General features: G+C 38.0%; 4 protein-coding genes across 8 annotated transcripts; all 4 read right to left on the reverse strand.

Moving 5' to 3' along the window:
- Positions 1–2,932: 2,932 nt before the first annotated feature.
- LOC126592226 (uncharacterized) lies at positions 2,933–6,075 on the reverse strand. The gene is made up of 7 exons (XM_050257950.1): positions 5,700–6,075; positions 5,540–5,608; positions 5,125–5,284; positions 4,886–4,953; positions 3,922–3,997; positions 3,455–3,579; positions 2,933–3,261 (listed from the first exon to the last, which is right to left on the reverse strand). The coding sequence occupies exons 1-7, from the start codon at positions 5,768–5,770 to the stop codon at positions 3,033–3,035; spliced, it is 798 nt and encodes a 265-aa protein (XP_050113907.1). The 5' UTR covers positions 5,771–6,075; the 3' UTR covers positions 2,933–3,032.
- A 3,247-nt stretch (positions 6,076–9,322) lies between these two features.
- Positions 9,323–11,397, reverse strand: LOC126593878 (probable LRR receptor-like serine/threonine-protein kinase At3g47570). The gene is made up of 2 exons (XM_050260044.1): positions 10,214–11,397; positions 9,323–10,083 (listed from the first exon to the last, which is right to left on the reverse strand). Exons 1-2 carry the CDS (start codon positions 10,737–10,739, stop codon positions 9,677–9,679), a joined length of 933 nt encoding a protein of 310 aa, XP_050116001.1. The 5' UTR covers positions 10,740–11,397; the 3' UTR covers positions 9,323–9,676.
- A 1,938-nt stretch (positions 11,398–13,335) lies between these two features.
- LOC126592227 (LRR receptor-like serine/threonine-protein kinase EFR) lies at positions 13,336–16,695 on the reverse strand. The gene is made up of 4 exons (XM_050257951.1): positions 16,653–16,695; positions 16,274–16,367; positions 16,001–16,089; positions 13,336–14,279 (listed from the first exon to the last, which is right to left on the reverse strand). Exons 1-4 carry the CDS (start codon positions 16,693–16,695, stop codon positions 13,336–13,338), a joined length of 1,170 nt encoding a protein of 389 aa, XP_050113908.1.
- On the reverse strand, positions 15,102–18,297 carry LOC126593536 (protein SLOW GREEN 1, chloroplastic-like). Of its 5 annotated transcripts, XM_050259626.1 has the most exons (4): positions 16,973–18,296; positions 16,274–16,367; positions 15,409–15,823; positions 15,102–15,243 (listed from the first exon to the last, which is right to left on the reverse strand). In XM_050259626.1, the coding sequence occupies exon 1, from the start codon at positions 18,154–18,156 to the stop codon at positions 17,077–17,079; it is 1,080 nt and encodes a 359-aa protein (XP_050115583.1). In that variant the 5' UTR covers positions 18,157–18,296; the 3' UTR covers positions 15,102–15,243; positions 15,409–15,823; positions 16,274–16,367; positions 16,973–17,076. The 5 variants fall into 5 exon arrangements, with proteins under 5 accessions (XP_050115583.1, XP_050115582.1, XP_050115585.1 ...); XM_050259625.1 differs by having other exon boundaries at positions 15,102–15,823; XM_050259627.1 differs by lacking the exons at positions 15,102–15,243; positions 15,409–15,823 and adding an exon at positions 15,941–16,089.
- Between the last annotated feature and the right edge of the window lie 289 nt (positions 18,298–18,586).

The following is an 18,586-nucleotide window of genomic DNA, read 5'->3' on the forward strand; positions in this document are numbered from 1 at the left end:
CTAGGAAGCGTTCCGACCCACAGAAGCTTCCATGAATTAAGAGTTAGGAAAATATCTAGCTTTTAGCACATTAGCAACGAGGTATGAAGTGTTGTAAACTGAAATATAAAGGAACGAAGTTACCCGAAAAATGTAGAAGCCTTGAGTGGTGAATGATTCTTGGGATGAGTCGCGGACTAAGTCGCTCTCTTTAAGACGTTTCGCGGCTCTACCCAAAGTGTGCAAGCAATTCACAAACACCACGTCGTCCCCAAGATAAAACAGCTCAGAACCTTCTTATTCTGATGAGGTTCTTCCTTGCACAAGGGAAGAACCTTCGAACTTTTACACCCTTTCCATATGTGGCTATCAATATATGAAAAACTTCTATTTACTTTCTGCAATTCACCAGACTTATATATATATATATATATGTATGTATGTATGTATGTATGTATGTATGTATGTATGTGTGCGTGTGTCTACTAATTAATAAAACACTTATTGTCAACCAAAACCTTATGAAATTACCAGTTTAACCCTCTGATTAAAACAAAATATGAATAAGAAATATGGGGCAGAAATATAATTTCACACAACCAAATTTTGCTGTTTTTTTTTTCAAGCCTCACCTACATGTAATCCTAACATATCTCTAATTAAAAATAAATAATAAATAAAAACTTCTCACTGCCACATTCTCTATTACTCTCTTCCTCTCTCCTTCTATTTCAAAAACAAAAATAAAAAAAAATTCTCACACACTTTGTGTGTACCCATATGCTAGTATATATTATGTGAAGAAAGAGAGGTGGAATTGCAAAACCGTAAGAAAGACAAAGGAGTTATTTGGGGTGCAAAACTGTAGGAAAGCAAAACGGACAAAACATAAAAACCACAATGGGACAAAATCAAAATGTAAGTCAATTCAAACCGGAAAAAAAATACAAAACGGTTTGATTGCACGTTTCATATTTAGGGGAGATAACTCCTTAAGCCAAAATCAATTGACTTTTAATATTGGTAATAAAGCAAAACGTTATGTATATAATATTGGTAATAAAACAAAACATAAATATATTTAAATATTTAAATAAAATCATATTTACTCCAACAATCAGGATCCCTGGGTAAGTCTCCACACTTGCTTGGCTAAAAGACTAAGATTGAAAGCATACATATTTCTGAAACGCAAGCCACCCTCACTCTTCGAAGAACAGAGTTTATCCCAAGCAATCCAATGGATCTTTTTTGCATTGTCACTGACATGCTTCGATCCCGCTATCCTCCAAACACCAGGATGGGCACGTGTTGGCCGACACACAAGGGTGATGAAGCCATTTTAACATGCAAGTTATGAAGAAAGAACGAACATAAATAAAATATATAAATTTAAATATAACGAAATATGCAAATACGGGAACGTGTTCAGAGCATACAGCTAATCAGAAATACTACGAAAGAAATATTATAAAAAGGTACGACTAAAAAAAGAGGGATCCTACACCGAGAGGACTCGAAGATACTGATACGAGAATGCCTCAACGCCAGGATCGTACGCCTCAATTATAAGTCCTAAATAAGGCACAAAATAAAGCGTGAGTGTACCAAAGTTTATAATAATAATACTAAGTAAAATCAATTTTCTTTTGAACATACTAACCCACTGTTTTGAAAACATATATAGTACTACATAGTAGGTTTTTTGAAAACCCTAACATGCCATAAAATCATCGTAAACCATGTATGTATAAAACAATACTCAATAATGGTAACATAGTTGTCCAAAGGCAAATCCATAAAAGCTTTGTGAATCATATAACAATGTACTTAACTAGGGGTATATATCATAGTTGCCCGAAAGCATATCCATCACCCGAGGGGAAGCTGTACGACATTGGGTTACGCCAGTGAAGAAATATGGTAGGTCCCATCATCTGAATGTGAAGCTATACAACTCTAGGTTACTCCAGAGAAGAAATATAACATAACACACCGACACTAGATGTGGCTGTGAAGCTATCCGACACTTGTTTCGCCAGTAAAGCTAGGAATATAATCATAAAGTACCTCAATACGCCTAAACAGGGTCATATGGCCATAGACAGGTACATATTCATGTTGTGTGTATGTGTTGTACGATTATCCACTAAGTAAGCACGGAAAACATAATCTTCCAAATCATATCATCAGAACTCAGTAGCTTAAACATTATATCATAAATCAATCATCATAAACCATATTCACAAATCCATAATATTTCTTAAAGCATAAATCCAGTAATTCATAACGTTTCATAAAACGTTAATTTGATAAATCATAAATATATTTTATGAAACGTAAAATCAGGAAAGCATGCTTCTCATGAATGCAATCTTAGTATTTTATAAAATCATGCAATTTGAGAAGGGGTCTACTCACAGATACTCCGTCGCCGAAAAGTAGTGCAAACTAGAGAAGACGGGGTCGCCACGACTAGTAAAAAAAACACTTTGAGCGACGCATGTCCTTCGTCGCGCAAAGTCAAAAAACGTCGCGCAAAACTTTGCCCAACGCACCTTCGTCACGCGCAAACCGTCGCGGCAAGGCAGTGACAAAAGGCTTTGCGCGACGCATGTAACCCTTCATTGCGCAAACTACTTTGCGTGACGTAGGTTGCGTGGCGCAAAACTACTTTGCGCGACGTAGGCTACATCGCGCAAAGTAGTTTGCGCGACGAAGGGTGACATGCGTCGCACAAAGTCATTTTGCGCGACACAGCCTAAGTCGCGCAAAGTCAAGCAACGCTACTTTGGGCGACGCAGCCTACGTCACGCAAAGTGTATTTGCGCAACGCATGTAACCCCTTCGTTGCGCAAACCCTTTTTTTTTATTTAGTGAAAAATAATTTTTTTGTTTTAGTGATTTTTTTTTTTTTGATAAATATTGTAATTAAATTCTAAAAAATAATTAATTAACCAAGCAAAAGTATTTAATTATAAAATATATGAAAATGTACATACAAGATGTCCAAACAAAAAAGAAAAAACTACAAGTGAACTAGGTTTAATACATCAGGCTATTGGGTATTGGCAGGGCGAGATGGCTCTGAGGTCGATGGTGGAACAAGATGAGGTGCTGGTAGCGAGATTTGGAGGCCGGACATCTGTATGGCTTGTACAAGTTCTTGCACCCTCCCGACACATGTCTTCATCTCCTCGCCCTGGGCCCTCAGTTGCGCCTTCATCTGCTCGCCCTCGACCCTCAGGTGCGTCACTTCCGCCTTCAATGCATCGACCTCTGCTGTGTTCGACATCTATGGTTCTTCAATGCATCGACCTCTGATGTGCAAACAAAAAAGAAATAACATGAATATAAAAATAATAATAAAATAAAACTGAAAGAGAGAACAACATTTAGAATTTAGTGCCTGGGGAAAGTAAACAGCTATAGTTCTTCAACATCTATGGTTAGATGGAATGCTTTGATTGCACACATTTTAAGCAAAAATCGGTGATTCTCGGCGAGGCCACGAGTTCCGTCATGCCCCACAGGATGAAGCAGACCTGTTACATTGTGTTCAACAATCTCTTTTGTGCCTCCGGCTTCGGTTCCAAGCACCTGATCAAAGCAAATACATAAGAATTATATTTAATCAAACGATCGAGATCAGTATTAGTAATGCCATTTTGCTTCAAAAAAGGCTTTATCTTTTATAATTGTTTCTGTTGTTTTCGAGGAGAAACCGGAACAAGGCATACAACGCTAAAAAACACCATTTTGTTTTCACGATGCAAAAAAGAACGGCTATACTATCCCTAGCCGAAAAAGAAAGATTATGCCATAAAGCAGTCATATAGTAGCATGCCTTTGCATATTTGAGGTTCGATTAGGGAGACTAAATGTTAGCTGCAGTATAAAAAAAACTATCATCCAAGTGGGATGAGGAATAAAATGTCATACCGGAAGACCGAATGCCATGGCTTCAATTGTCACTCTCCCAAAAGTTTCTCCCAGTCCTTGTGCACCATTTGACAAACTGTGTTAATTCGAAATGATATAGAATAATTGATCAAATGCATACAAGCATAAATCAAGATTATATATTCAACTGAAATGAGAAATGGGTTACAAACACAATAAATTGGAACCGCTACATACATATATGAACAGAACAGTAACATTTGGTGGTATGCCTAGTTCATACATCACCAATGGAATTCATGAATACATATTTGACTATTTGACATGACTATCATCAGACACTTCTTACGATACTGTAAAGCATCCAGCTTCAGCCACAATCCTCTTTTCATAAACTTCATATAGAAAAGATAAACCATGTGCTATTCTTATAAGCATGAATGCAGCAGAGTTCTTAAACCCACAAGGTTTTTTAACTTAATCAGATTGAACTTCTTAACCATAAAGTGAAACCTATTGTGTTTAGTAACTGCCATTTTGAAATGGAAGTAAGATGATCCAAAACTAATTAATCTCAAAGGTAAGAGATCATGGAGATAAGGAAAAATGAAAAGTGACGAAACTATGTTACCTCAAACAGAAAGAGGATGACTCAAACAGATAAGGAATTCATGAATACATATTTGACTATTTGACATGACTATCATCAGACACTTCTTACGATACTGTAAAGCATCCAGCTTCAGCCACAATCCTCTTTTCATAAACTTCATATAGAAAAGAAAAACCATGTGCTATTCTTATAAGCATGAATGCAGCAGAGTTCTTAAACCCACAAGGTTTTTTAACTTAATCAGATTGAACTTCTTAACCATAAAGTGAAACCTATTGTGTTTAGTAACTGCCATTTTGAAATGGAAGTAAGATGATCCAAAACTAATTAATCTCAAAGGTAAGAGATCATGGAGATAAGGAAAAATGAAAAGTGACGAAACTATGTTACCTCAAACAGAAAGAGGATGACTCAACTGTTTCTCTTCCCTCTTCTTCCGCTATAGCACCGCTATTTTCTTACTTTAATGATACTCAAGCAGCAACTCAACTACATAAAATATTAAGCTAAATTAGCAGAATATAATAATCCGCATTTGGGGATTTTGCTTTAAGTCATACAGTACAAAAAATTATGCTAAAAGTACAAAACAATGAACCACCAGGTAAATCAGAAAGCAAAAAACCCACATCCGAAAGTACCCAGAAGCTAAAATGATAGAAAGAAGGAGAAGGGTAGCAGTAGCAGCAGCAACTCAATCGTCGCCGCCCAAATGCCAGACCCTCTTTGCCTTCTCTCTTTACACACGAACTCTCTGTCTTGGGTGGAGAATTAAATCGAGAAACCCATCTACCAAATTAAAGGAGGAGAGAGCAAGGGATTGACTCTTTGGATTCGAGAACATATATACAAGAAAACTTTGAAAGATAGAGAGATAAAAAAAAAGGTCGTACCCAGTGCACAAGGCTCCCGCTTTGAAAGATAGAGAGATAAACCACAAAAATCAAACATGAGAATCAAATGGCTTACCAACTGGGTAGGTTTTTAATTTCTTATGCAGTTATATGAGTAATCAATATCTGAGTTGTGCATTCAATTGCTCACCTCCACTCGCATTCTTGTCCACCTTTGTTATGCAATTGAACATCAGCGCCGCTAACGACGCAAATATGCCTGCAAAAAAAAATCCCATTTCGCATACACAAATATAAAACCCTAGAAATCTAAAAACATGCAGAAACAAAATTTGGGGTTCGGGTCGGACCTTGAAATATCCAAGAACGATGTGAACTGGCTGAACACAATTCCCTTTGCAGATCCATCCTTTTCAACCATGGATCTGATTTCTTCCCTCTACAGCACAATTAATTACACAATCATTAAATTAAATATACAAATAATGAGATTGACTGTGCGAACCTGAAGAGGACATCGAAATTGACGGCGGCGAGAGCTTGGCCGAGATGGAGGTGTGTGAAATTTTTTTGGATGAAGGCAGAAATAGAGAGAAATCGAGAGATGGTGTTGGGAATGAGAGACAAAGAGTTTGAGAGAGTGATTGAAGACCGAGAGAGAGAGGAGGCTCAAGGCTCAGGGCTCAGGGGTCAGGCTACTACGCGAGATGTGAGAGACCGAGTGAGATCAAATTTGGGAAAATAAAAAAAAAGCGCCTAATTTTTACAAAACTACCGCCAAATTTTTAACACATTGCGTGACGCATGTATACCTTAGGACGTCGCGCAAAGTGATTTTGCGCAACAATCCCATTTAGGCGTCGTGCAAGTTATATATATATTTTTTAAAAATTATTATAAAATTTTACAAAATTAATTTCAACGATCCAACCATTAAACTTATTTGTATATGCTTCAAGATTGCATACACTAAAAATCGTAAAAAAAAAAAAAAACATTCAGAGCTCAAGTAACGGGACAAAACATTTCGACGGTTATAAACGAAAAATCACGATTTAACGATTATTTTAACTCCGAATTTGATGATTTTTTACAGTTACACTCCTTAACCCTATGTGAATACAATGAATGAACTCGATCGTCAATTTAAAATATTTACACTAGTAGATACCACGAAATCTTATGTTATGCTTAATGAAAGTATAAATAAACTCTTAAGTGTTAGTAAATCTATTGTTTTGATGGGGTACGCATTCTACAAAACTAATTTCAACGATCCAACCGTCAAACTTATTTGTATATGCTTCGAGATCGCATACGCCAAAAATCGCAAAAAGAAAAACATTCAGATATGAAGTAACGAGACAAACATTTTCGACGGCTATAAATGAAAAATCATGATTTAACCGTTATTTTAACTCCGATATTGATAATTTTTTATAGCTACACTCCTTGATCCTAAATGAATACAATAAACTAATTCGATCGTCAATTTACAATATTTACACAAGTGGATACCACAAAATCTTATGTTATACATAATGAAAGTATAAATAAACTTTAAGTGTTAGTGAATCTATTGTTTTGAAGGGATATGCATTGTACAAAACTAGTTTCAACGATCCAACCATCAAACTTGTTTGTATATGCTTCGAGATCGCATATGCCAAAAATCGAAAAAAAAACAAACATTCAGAGATCAAGTACGGGATAAAACTTTTTTACGGTTATAAGCGAAAAATCATGATTTAACGGTTATTTTAACTCTGATTTTGATGATTTTTTTACAGCTACACTCTTTAACCCTATATGAATACAATGAACTAATTCGATCATCAATTTAAAACATTTACACAAGTGGATACCACAAAAGAAAAAATGCAATGCAAGAACCCAAAAAAAAAAAAAAAAAAAAAAAAGACTTTGAAGGGATACGCATTGTACAAAATTAATAAATGAAAATGTACTTAGTAAAAAAAAATAAAAGAAAAATGCAATGCAAGAACCCAAAGTCTTTTTTTTTCTACCGTTTTGCTTATGAGTACAAAATAAAAAAACGACTTTGCGATTTTTGACGATTGGATCGTTGAAACTAATTTCGTACAATGCGTTTCCCATCAAATTCAATGGTATATGTATTTACTAAGTAGAATTTAATTTATTTATTTTGTACCCATAAGCAAAAGGGCAAAAAAAAAAAAGGGACTTTGTGCGACGCAGGTACACCTGCGTCGCGCAAAGCTGTTTTGCGCGATGCAAGTGCACATGCGTCGCGCAAAGTTGGCAAAAAAGCGGTAAAGTATTCTTTGTTTGGCGCTAAGATCTTGCGCGACGCACAAAACGTCCCGCAAACAGCCTTTGCGCGACAGTACTTTACGCGACATAGGCTGGCGTTGCGCAAAACATCTTTGTGCGACGCAGAAACTTCAGCATCATGCAAAGCTGTTTTGCGCAACGCCAACCTACGTTGTGCAAAGTGTTGTCGCGCAAAGGGTGTTTGCGCGACGTTTTGTGTTTTTGGTCGCGCAAACATACTTTGCGCGACGAAATTTGCTCCGTCGCGCAAGATTCTGTCGCGCAAACATATTTTTCTACTAGTGCACTAACAAACGCACCTAAGCACATAAAAGGACCAATTAATAAACGATTGAATATGGGAAAACAGACATCGTATTCAAATTCGGGATGTTGAAAAACCTAAGGAGGGACCTCGGACTCCCCCACGCGCCGCCACGCATCGAAAAACCCTTTTTCCCCTTTTCCTCTTGAACATAGCCTAGCGATCTCCATGGCAAGGATGGTGTTATCGGAGATGAAACGGTTCAGCACAAAAGCACTCTGGGAGATGATAAAGGGGATGATCCTCTTGAGCCGATTTACCAGAACCTTGAAAGCAATTTTATAAAGAACATTGCCGAGGCTGATAGGGTGAATTTGAGACATCTCAGTAGGTTTGTTTTGCTTCGTGACAAGGGTGACATGAGTAAAAAAAAAATTTGTAGAATCCTCCCAGATTCAAGGAAGGAAATAACAGCCTCGGTAACAAATAGTCTGGTTCTTAGCTCTTGTCTTTTTTCTGTGCTCGCATCTTATTTTTGACCAAACATATTTCAACAACAATTAACATTATATGTCGAGCCCCTACATTCAATGATCAAGATGCTGCCATTTGTCAGTAGATGAGGTGGTAAAAGTATTTAAGTTAGTTGTGTATGTTGAGAGAAAGATTGCTAACCCTAAACTCTAAACCCTAAACAGAGAAAATATACAAGAAGCATTTCACATTTCTCTCTCTCTATCTAACTTCTCTCTCTACATTCTGCTATCTCATTACCTCCACTGATAACCTTGAAGCTCAGATCTCTGCATTCTCACATGGTATCCTCGCCGGCGATGGGGAATTCTCGTCGATCGTGATCTTTTTGGCTTCCGCGATCATCATTTGAGGGACACTTTAGTCTGTAATTTTATATAATGATCCAAACCATCTACATTTTAATACATCATTCACATATCATTCTTACAAAAAAATCACATATCATTCTTACAAAATATTAGACAAAAAAAAAAATTAAGACATTCAATTGGTGAAGAAATAGACAAATAGGGTTTTTCAAGAAACACTATTATGACTACTCTTTAATCCAATGGTCAAAAAGTTTCATATTTGAGTGATTTTAGGTAGAGAAGACCTAAAACATAACAATTAGATTGTTAAAATACGACGTGTAATCAGCCCTGCAAAAATTTCTAAAAGCTTATCTAAGGAATCCTACAAGCCTTCCTATTTTCTACAATTTACGTAGAAAGTAAGGCTTATTTGCCTTAATTAAGACCCAATAGCATGCCAATTACTCTTGTGGCTAACCAACAACCATTCAGACCTGAAGATAAATACTTGTGATCACACACACAGAGTACTACTACTAACCGGTTGCCACTCTTGCGAAAACAAAAAAGTATAAGCTGAGAGTAGTAAAAACAAAACTGAAATGAGCCGAGAGACTAGTTTACAACGATGTGTAGGCTATAACATGTGTACAGTACTGAGAATGCATTAGCATCCATATTGTCCCCAACTTAAACACCTAAGTCCAATACTCTGGGTTGGACGGCCCTCGTGATAGAACCATCTTCAACCTTCACCCTAATGCTAGTTAATCATGAATACGTAATCTTTATTGTAATAGATAACTGATTGTACAAGCATACAGAAATACGTACATAGTGCTTAGTGTGGAGTAAGCCAAGACAAATAAGAGCATAAACTAAACAAATTATTCCCTAATTCTTCTATATAATTATAAAATGCTTCTTCTTCTTGAACTCAGATATATGAGTCTCTAATTGTCTTCATTTTGTTGACAACAACGTTCATAAGCATCCGCTCTCCTGGGGTTGTTGCAGAGCATGCAAGTCCTAACTGCATCACTGAAACCAAACATTCCTCCAATCGTCTTCCTTGAACTGGGTTTTGCTCAAGATATCTTGTAAATGGTCTTTCTTGTGCGTCATTGCCGCATCTGTCATCGTCATCTTTGCCTTCAATGAGCAATAAAGGATCAATTATGTCCAAGACATGGTCATGCATTGACATCGCTGTGAATTGGTGAATGCTTAGACCATCTTTGAACATGTCATCTATAGGCCTTTTTCCCGTGAACATTTCTAGCAACAATATTCCAAAACTATAAACATCTCCTAGTGTAGAGACTTGGCCTCCCGTGCCGTTCTCTGTCATTCAATACTCACATATCAGGGTAAAGAGGCAATTATCTTCCAAAGTCTGCTGCTACATGCTTAACAGGGCATAATAACAATTCCATAGGAAGAGATAATATAAGAATTACATATAAACTCATACCTGGAGGAATGTAACCTATTGAACCCTTTAACCCGGTTGACATGGTTTGACTTTGAGAGGGATCATCAGATGCCTTCAAGAGGAACCTTGCTAAACCAAAGTCACCAACATGAGCCACCTTTAGATTACATTCAACAATCGGCGTATCACAATGGTGGTGGAGGTAATCCAATGCAGAAGCAACATCAATTGCAATATTAAGTCTTTGGACAAGGCTCAATCTCTTCATTTCAGAGTTCTCATCATCTATTGGGTGCAACCTCGCATCCAGACTTCCATTTTCCATGTACTCGAAAACTAAACTTTTGAAGTCATTACCTTGATTATCAATGCTTGAGCAGAAAGTTATGATCTTGAGAAGATTACGGTGCCTTATACTTCTTAAAGCATTACATTCACGGATGAAACTATTGAAAGCTCCTTCTTGTTGAAGGTTCAATACCTTAACTGCAACTACAGTTCCATCGCTAGGGATTATGCCTTTGTAAACCGAACCAAAACTTCCCGTGCCAATAAGATTGGCCATGGAGAACCCATTAGTTGATTCAACAAGTTCCGAGTAAGAAACACCCAATTTCCAATCCTTATGAGAAGACAAAGTTACAAGTTTGCGTCTTGAACGAGCAACAATGAAGCACGATAGCACAATTACGAGTGCAAGTGCACAAGTTATAGGAATGACTTCTTTAAGTAGTCCATGAGATGAATGAGGCTTTTTGTTGGAGCATGCAGGTAGAAGTAATTGTGGGATGCCACCATAAACCCTATCATTTCCGAGAATTGAAATTCCACTTGCATCCCTTCTTTAGGCAATTCACCCTCGAAATAATTGTGGGAAAGATTCAGATACTTAAGAAACATAAACTTGCCTAGAAATTCAGGAATCCACCCAGATAAGTTATTATGTGAAATATCTATTTCTTCCATGCCTCGGAGTGCTTTCGGAGATTGGGGAATTCTTCCTTCAAATTCATTGCCTTCCAAATACAAGCGCAGCAAACTAGTGCAACTTCCAAGAGCTACCAAAATTTCACCTGATAGCTTATTTCTTGATACATCTAGCTCCGCGAGATGTACCAAATCACCCACTTCAGAAGGTAGTGAACCAGTCAAATAATTGTAATACATGATCAAGGATATTGAAAGCGATGAAATATGAACGAGCTCCTTAGGTATTGTGCCAGTTAAACTAATGAGTCAAAAATTATATTATATATTTCACCCTATTCTTAGTATAATTTGATAATTATTTTGGTAGAATTTTGATACTTTGCTTTATATTTTCAACATAGGACATTCGACTTCCTCTAAAGCAAAACCAGAACAAACGGATGAATTTTGGAGTGATTCAAATTGGAGGACGTTCGTGTGTTCCTTAGCTTGTTCGTGTCAAAATCTCAGCAATTTCTACCAAGCGATTATTTTCTGGAGATTAAATGAAGGAGCAGTGCGCGTTGCTGGAAAGTGACGTTTTTGAGCTTAAACTGCGTTTGTTGGAGCCCAAGATGACTTCGAATGGGTTCGTGGCCTTCTGGAGAAGTGTTCTGAATAGTCAAAGCTTTAAATCCAGCTATTTTGGGCCAGTTTTGGAGCTAATTTGGGTCCAAAACGTGGCTGTGCAAGAGTTTGGGCGAATTTGCCAAGCTAATTTAGGATTATGTTTCCTATTTTATTTTAATTTATTTCGTTTCCTAGTCTTATTCTAAGACCTTTTATTAGGAGGATTTTATTTAGAGTAGTATAAATAAGTCTTTTGGCAGACCTAGGGTTTGGGGGGCTTAAGGAGAGAACACATGCAATTTTTGGAAAGAAGATTTTGGGCAAAGCTTAGAGATTTCAAGACTTTTACTTTCAAGGTGTTTTCACTCTGTTTCTATTTCAATAAAGACTTTATGATTTTTATTATGAATATGCGTAACTAATTTTCTTTTGCTAGGGTGAGGCCATTATCCTTAGCAAAAATATGTAATTTCTTCTTAAATTGCTTATGAATTCATGCATGCAAGTTTTGAATTGTTAATCACCAATTTAAACTATCTATTTGTCTTAGTGATTCGCAACCATTAGGATATTTAGAAAAGTAATTTGATGCAATTTTGGCGGAGGGCTATCCCCAAAATTGACTAAGGCTTCTTGTGATTAATATGTGTAATCTCTTAGGATGGACGACAAGTTTTAAGGGTTATATGGTTTTTCAAAAGGTTTTCATAAAACTTAATGAGTCTTGCATGCTCACATTCGATCTAGATATCACGGATGGGTTGCATGTTAGATATACCTTCTATGTTGAAGGTTCCAAGTAGGATATACTTTAGGAAAACCTAACATTCAAAATATGCATGTATGGTTCATAAGTAATTAGACGAGCTACATAGGATTGTTGGGGTGACGACGGAACCCTAGTATCTTCTCACTTTAATTTCTAAAAATTGTTTCTTTCTCCTTCTTTAAAATTGCAGTTTTTAAGTAATCTTTTTAATTAAATTCGTTTTTCTTAATTTAGGTCATAAATCACCCTTTTTCAAAAATTTGTTCTAAATAATTAGTTGAGAATTGATTTGCCGTTAATCTATTTAAATTAATCCTTGTGGAGAACGACCTTGCTTGAGCCAACTATACTACGACAATCTTGTTTCTCTTGCAAGTATTTTAGGTGTTTTTAACCCTTTTGCGCAGATGGTAAAAATCCTATCATAAACAATTACTAGAAAGGTTAAGTATCAACAGCTTTTTGCAGTTTCCGAGGCTTGGTGGTATGCTTCCTTCAAACTGATTCCCATCCATGAAAAGCTTTGTCAATGAAGTAAAGTTACCAACTAAGGACGGGATTGGCCCAGAAAATCTGTTAGAACCCAAATACACTGCCTCTTACTTCCGGAGCTTCCCAATTCCTTCAGGGAAACTACCATCCAATTCATTATATTCTAGTACTAGAAGGATCAAGTTTACAAGATTTCCGATACCATTGGGGATGCTTCCATGTAACAAGTTTTTCCCCAGAGTAAGATATTTTAGATGGGTAGTAAGGTTGGCTATTGATCCTGGTAACTCTCCACCAAAACGATTACCATGAAGACCCAACATCTCCAAACTAGTGCAGTTAGCCAAGAAGCTGAGAAAGTTCAAGTCACCAGTTTTCCCACTTCCCAATTTATTCTGTCAACGTTTAGCCAAACTAAGCTTTGCAAGCTTCCAAGACTTTCAGCAGGTAGTGTCCCGGTGAGACCATTTAAAGAAAAATCAAGACTCTGAAGTCTAGAAGCATTGGCCAATGACAAAGGAAATGCTCCAGTAAATTTATTAAGAGAAATGTAAAATTGTTCGAGATTAGGAAGAGTAATCCCGACATTTGGTGGTAGCTCTCCATGCAGCTGGTTCTGAGTAACATCGAAAATATATATAGAGGAAATATTATATATGGAAGAAGGGACAATGCCAGATAGATTATTCAACCCAAGCACGAATTTTCCCAAGCTAGTTAGACGTCCGAACTCGTTGGGTATGCTTCCTTGAAAGTTGTTGGTGTCAAGATAAAGAGTATTCAAAGAAGAAAAATTTCCTATCCAACTTGGGATGGTTCCAGTAAGATTGTTACCATAAACCCATAGATGAGTTAAATTCAACAACGAACTTAGTTGGTCAGGAATCGACCCAATAATCATATTGGAACTAACATCAAGCATCTTTAGTTGTGTGCAATAAGATATATTAGTTGGAATTTTCCCGACAAAGGAATTGTAAGACATGTTGAGATACTGCAGGCTTCGGAGACGCCCCATTTCTTGAAGAATTTCACCACGAAAGTGGTTGTGTCTCAAGTTGATTCCGGTAAGATAAGTAAGATTGCCTATAGAGTGTGGTAAGGAACCTACCAATTCTTGAGCTTCGAGGTCCAAAATCATGACTCTTTTGGTGGAATGATGGCACGTGACACCAATCCAACTGCAAAAATCGACGGAATCATTCCACGAGCTCATGATTCGGAGAGGATCTTTTGTTATCCTTCTCTTCAAGTCGAGCAGGGCCAGGCGGTCAGTTTCATTTCCAAAATCAGTGATCGCCAGACCTGCACTCAAGCACGAAATCAGAACGAACATATGAAGGAATTTACTCAAAATGGGCCTACCATGACAATGTGAACTCTCCATTGTTCTAAACGCAGAAAGTCGAAATTCGAAAACAATGTGTGATTTGCACGAATGCAGTAGAAAGAAGATATCTTATGAATGATTGCGCGGTCAGAACTGTAAAAAGGGCGACCCCAAGCCAACAAGACTCCCGTCTTGCGAGGGTCGGGTGCGACACGAGGACTTCTTAAGAGGTCACCCATCCGAATACTACTCTCACCCAACTAGCTTTAACTTCAGAATTATGATAGAATTCAGTGCATGTGAGTTGGTATGATCGCTTAACTGTGAGGACTGAAAATAGTGAGAATCTGCGGGGCCCTTTAGGCATCATAACACTACGGCATTCCACTAGATGAACATGAGTGAACATGGAAATGGAGGAAATTTGCAATGACGCGTTTAGGACATTAGTAGCCGTAGGTTTTGAGAAACGAGGTAGCAAGGACTAGGACGACCACCGAAAGAGCAACCTACCACGTGTTTGCACCTCTTTGTCCATTTGCATATCTATTTGTGTCCATTTGTCTGTCTATTTGTGATTGACGTATTTTAATTGTACAAATATCCTAATAACCATCCATTTTCATCTCTACAGTAAAAACAATCAAATTGGCAATTGGTTTCGTTTAATCATCCACATCTATCAACCGAGCGGTTCATAATAAGAATGTAGTTATTATCAAGGTCATATGTACATTAAAGATGACTAAACCATCGCCAATTTTATTAATTTTTTTGCAAAGATAATATTTAAATAATGATAAAGAAAATAAAAGCTTTGTTATTACATTTATACGGTTGAAATACATTATAATGCAGTGCACTCTTGCTGATGGGCTCTGGGGCCGAAACTAAAAGAAATAGGGCCAATACAGATTTAGTCTCGTCGCTTTCATTATTCTTGTGGAAGTTTACTCAACCACGCACCTGGGATTTACGCATGACTCAAGTAGATAGTGCATTGACAACGTATGCCCACCATATTGATAAAATAAAACATACTGTATCGTCATTATAGTGGAGGCCATGCGCACAACCTAAGTGCCCATGCGAGCACTATGTAACCTTGTGACATGTTTTCATCTTTTCCAAGTTGATTGCAGCTGCAAGACTTGCAGCTGCAGGTTGAGGTTTGCTATTAAGTTATACTCCATTGATATCAGCAACAGGGAGAGAGCCTGCTGCTGCTCGATCCGTCCTTGATCAAATAACCGCAGTAAAAGCAAGAATGAGAGGGGGGGGAAAGAGAGAGGCATTATGTTGGTTGGAAATTACCAGAATGCAGTAAGAATCTATACAAACTTTTCTATCTGCAAAACCGTCTTCATTTCTGCACCAGCTGGGTCGACATCGCGCACCGTTAACCAGAAGTTAAAAAACAGTCAGGTCAGTCCAACATCTACTTTGATTCACTTGGTAGTTCATTAAAAACAGTTCAAATCAGAAATAATCATATGCATTCTTGCTGCCTATCTGCTCACTGCAAAACAAACAAACAAAGAAGAGCACAATAACGAAAGAGATTGTCTCTTACACCAATCCTCAGCTAATTAACCATTAACTATCACGCCCGACAGTTGTGAAGGAACAGTAAAGATTGTCTCAAGCAAGGGAATGGAAGCTCCATTAAGTAAGAAAGTATAGAGGACACATAGACTTGCAATGACATCAGAAAGAACAATATTGCAGTAGAGACCACAAAAACGTTGTGATGTAAATCTCCATTTGCTCCGGAAGAAATCCAGTCTGTAATCCATGTCAGAATATACAATAAATTATACAAGCACAAATATAAATCATCATAATTATCAACGATTCAACATCTCCACCGCATTACAGTATGCACATTTTGTGCATTACATAAACCAAAACAAATTCATTAACTACTACAAGTTATATTGAAACTTGAATTTCTAAGTCACGCACATACCCTTTCATGTTAAGAACATTCACATCAAGTTCAACCCCTAATGAGATGTGGAACAACCTTGAATGAAGCACAGCATGAATGGCCGCACATGATACTGAAAAATAAAACAGCATTAAGGGCTTTTTCTGAAAAGAAATTGACTGTAACTGACATCCCTACCCGATACTTGGGAACCAGGGCAGACGATGTGAAAGTTACACGAAGGATATAATTGTAGTACATGCCAAGGAAACCAATGAACTGAAATAGACTTGAAGAAGTGAAAACCAGAACTTGGGATCCAGTGCATACTATATAATTTATCATATGCACCAGAACTAGAGTCGAAAAAGTAAAACCCAGAATTTGTTGTGTATGATTAATCTAAATTGCAGGATACAGTTGTCAAAGTGTTTTCCATCAGTAAAGATTACTACAACCATTCCTGCAGCAGTCCCATTGGCAAAGAAACACTCTTACAATTAACTATATGCACCAAACAATTAGCCTTATGGGACATAGCACAGCATGCTCTTGAGCTACGAACACGTTAAACCAATACGGGATGTTATTTATTTCAGCATCAGCACATCAACAAAAATGGTTCAACAAGATTTAAACTTCACTGATCCATGCACAGATAGCTCTACATTCTGAAAACTACTTTTGCTATGGCGACTACTACAAAAATTACCTATAGTTTGAGTGAACACTACTAACCAAAGCATTAACCAAAAACAGAGGCAGAGAGAAACCAAGAGGCAACCACCACATTACACAAGCCAGCCACCACAATGAGCTAAAACTCAGCAACTCCAGTTCCCTCAGACGTTCGACGCTGCTGTTTCCCTCTCCATCTTCTGCCCAAAAAGCTTTGTCGCAAACATATTGTCATCGAAGTATTCTTTATAAGGGTGGTTCTTTGGAACAAGCTTCCTGAACTTTTCAAACTGTTTCTCAGCCTCATTAGTCTTCCTCAACATTGTATAAATTATTCCTTGACACAGATAAGGCCTGAAGTCTCTTGGTTCTTCCCTCACAAGCTCTTGATAAAGCTTCAAAGCATCCGAATACTTCGACTCCATCACGCGAATTTGCGCAACTAACAGCTTAAAATCCCTCACATCCGACATATTCCCATCCTTCTTACACTTCACCATTGCCTCCTCCACCCTCTTCATCACACTCTTCAATTTCTCCGGTGATTGCGAAGCGGACATTACAAGGCCATGAAAGGCCTCAACTTTGAAAGGGTTTTTCGACAAAATGTCCTCAAACTCGGAGTTAGCGAGATCTACCTCACCCATGTAGCTATGAACATTGGCCTTCAGCAATTGCCACTCAAAGTCTTCGGGTTCCAGCTCGATCAAGCGCTCCAGCACCTGAATCGCTTCGGCCAGCTTGTTGGATTTGATCCTGACCTCCATTAAATTCCTCAGAGCTTCGACATCGTCTGGGTTCTGTGACAATTGCTCTTCAAGTACCCTTTCTTTCTCTTCATACGAAACGCTGTCAGCGGGAGATTCTTGTTCCACTGGCTCCACCGTGGAAGGTGCGACTGCGGTGGCGGCCATAGCGGTTCGGTGATTGAACCTCATGAAGAAGAATGCGGCGGCAGCAATGGCGGCGCAGGTCGCCTTGATGATAGGGGCGGCGAGAGGGGCCAGGGTTTTGAAAGAGGAATTGGGTTTAGGGTTTGGGGGGTTTTGGTGAGGTGGGTGGGCGGAGGACGGTGGCGGAAGCGATGAGGATGAGGCTCTGATAGTGAGGGTGGTGAAGTTGAAGGTCGGCGATTGGCGCGGAGGTCTGAAGGAAGAAAGGGGTTTTGGGAACGAGGAACAGTGGGGATTGAGCGAGAGGGTGAGGGGTTGGTGGCGGAGGTGAAGTTTGGCGAGAGACTCCATGGATTGAGAGAGAATTAGGGTTTTGTAAAACCCTGCAATGGAGGTGAGAGAAGTCGAAGAAGATGGAGGAGGAGGAAGAGAAATAGGTAAGGGGAAAGTTCAAAAAGCTGCGAGAAAATGCCGTTTGGGCATGTTGGTCCAACAGAACAAAATTAGTCGGCAGGGAGGTGAGAAACGGTGTCGTAGGGGTCGTGGGATTGAGCTTTCAGATGGGCCTTTTATTGGGCTGGAATTTCAAAAACTTGGTATTGGGTTAAGCTTTTGTTTTTCTATTGTTTTTGGGTTTTGAAGTGGGTTCATTAGAAACTAGCATGAGCTTTCTCTATTTTGATGTGCTTATTATTTTGAATAAACTTTATATATCAAAATAAGAAAGTTTACTTAGTTTTATAATGAGTTAGTAATAATGTGCTTCATATTTACCTTTGCC

The sequence above is a fragment of the Malus sylvestris genome, chromosome 12 (genome assembly GCF_916048215.2).
Source record: "Malus sylvestris chromosome 12, drMalSylv7.2, whole genome shotgun sequence".
In the NCBI taxonomy this organism is placed as follows: domain Eukaryota; kingdom Viridiplantae; phylum Streptophyta; class Magnoliopsida; order Rosales; family Rosaceae; genus Malus; species Malus sylvestris.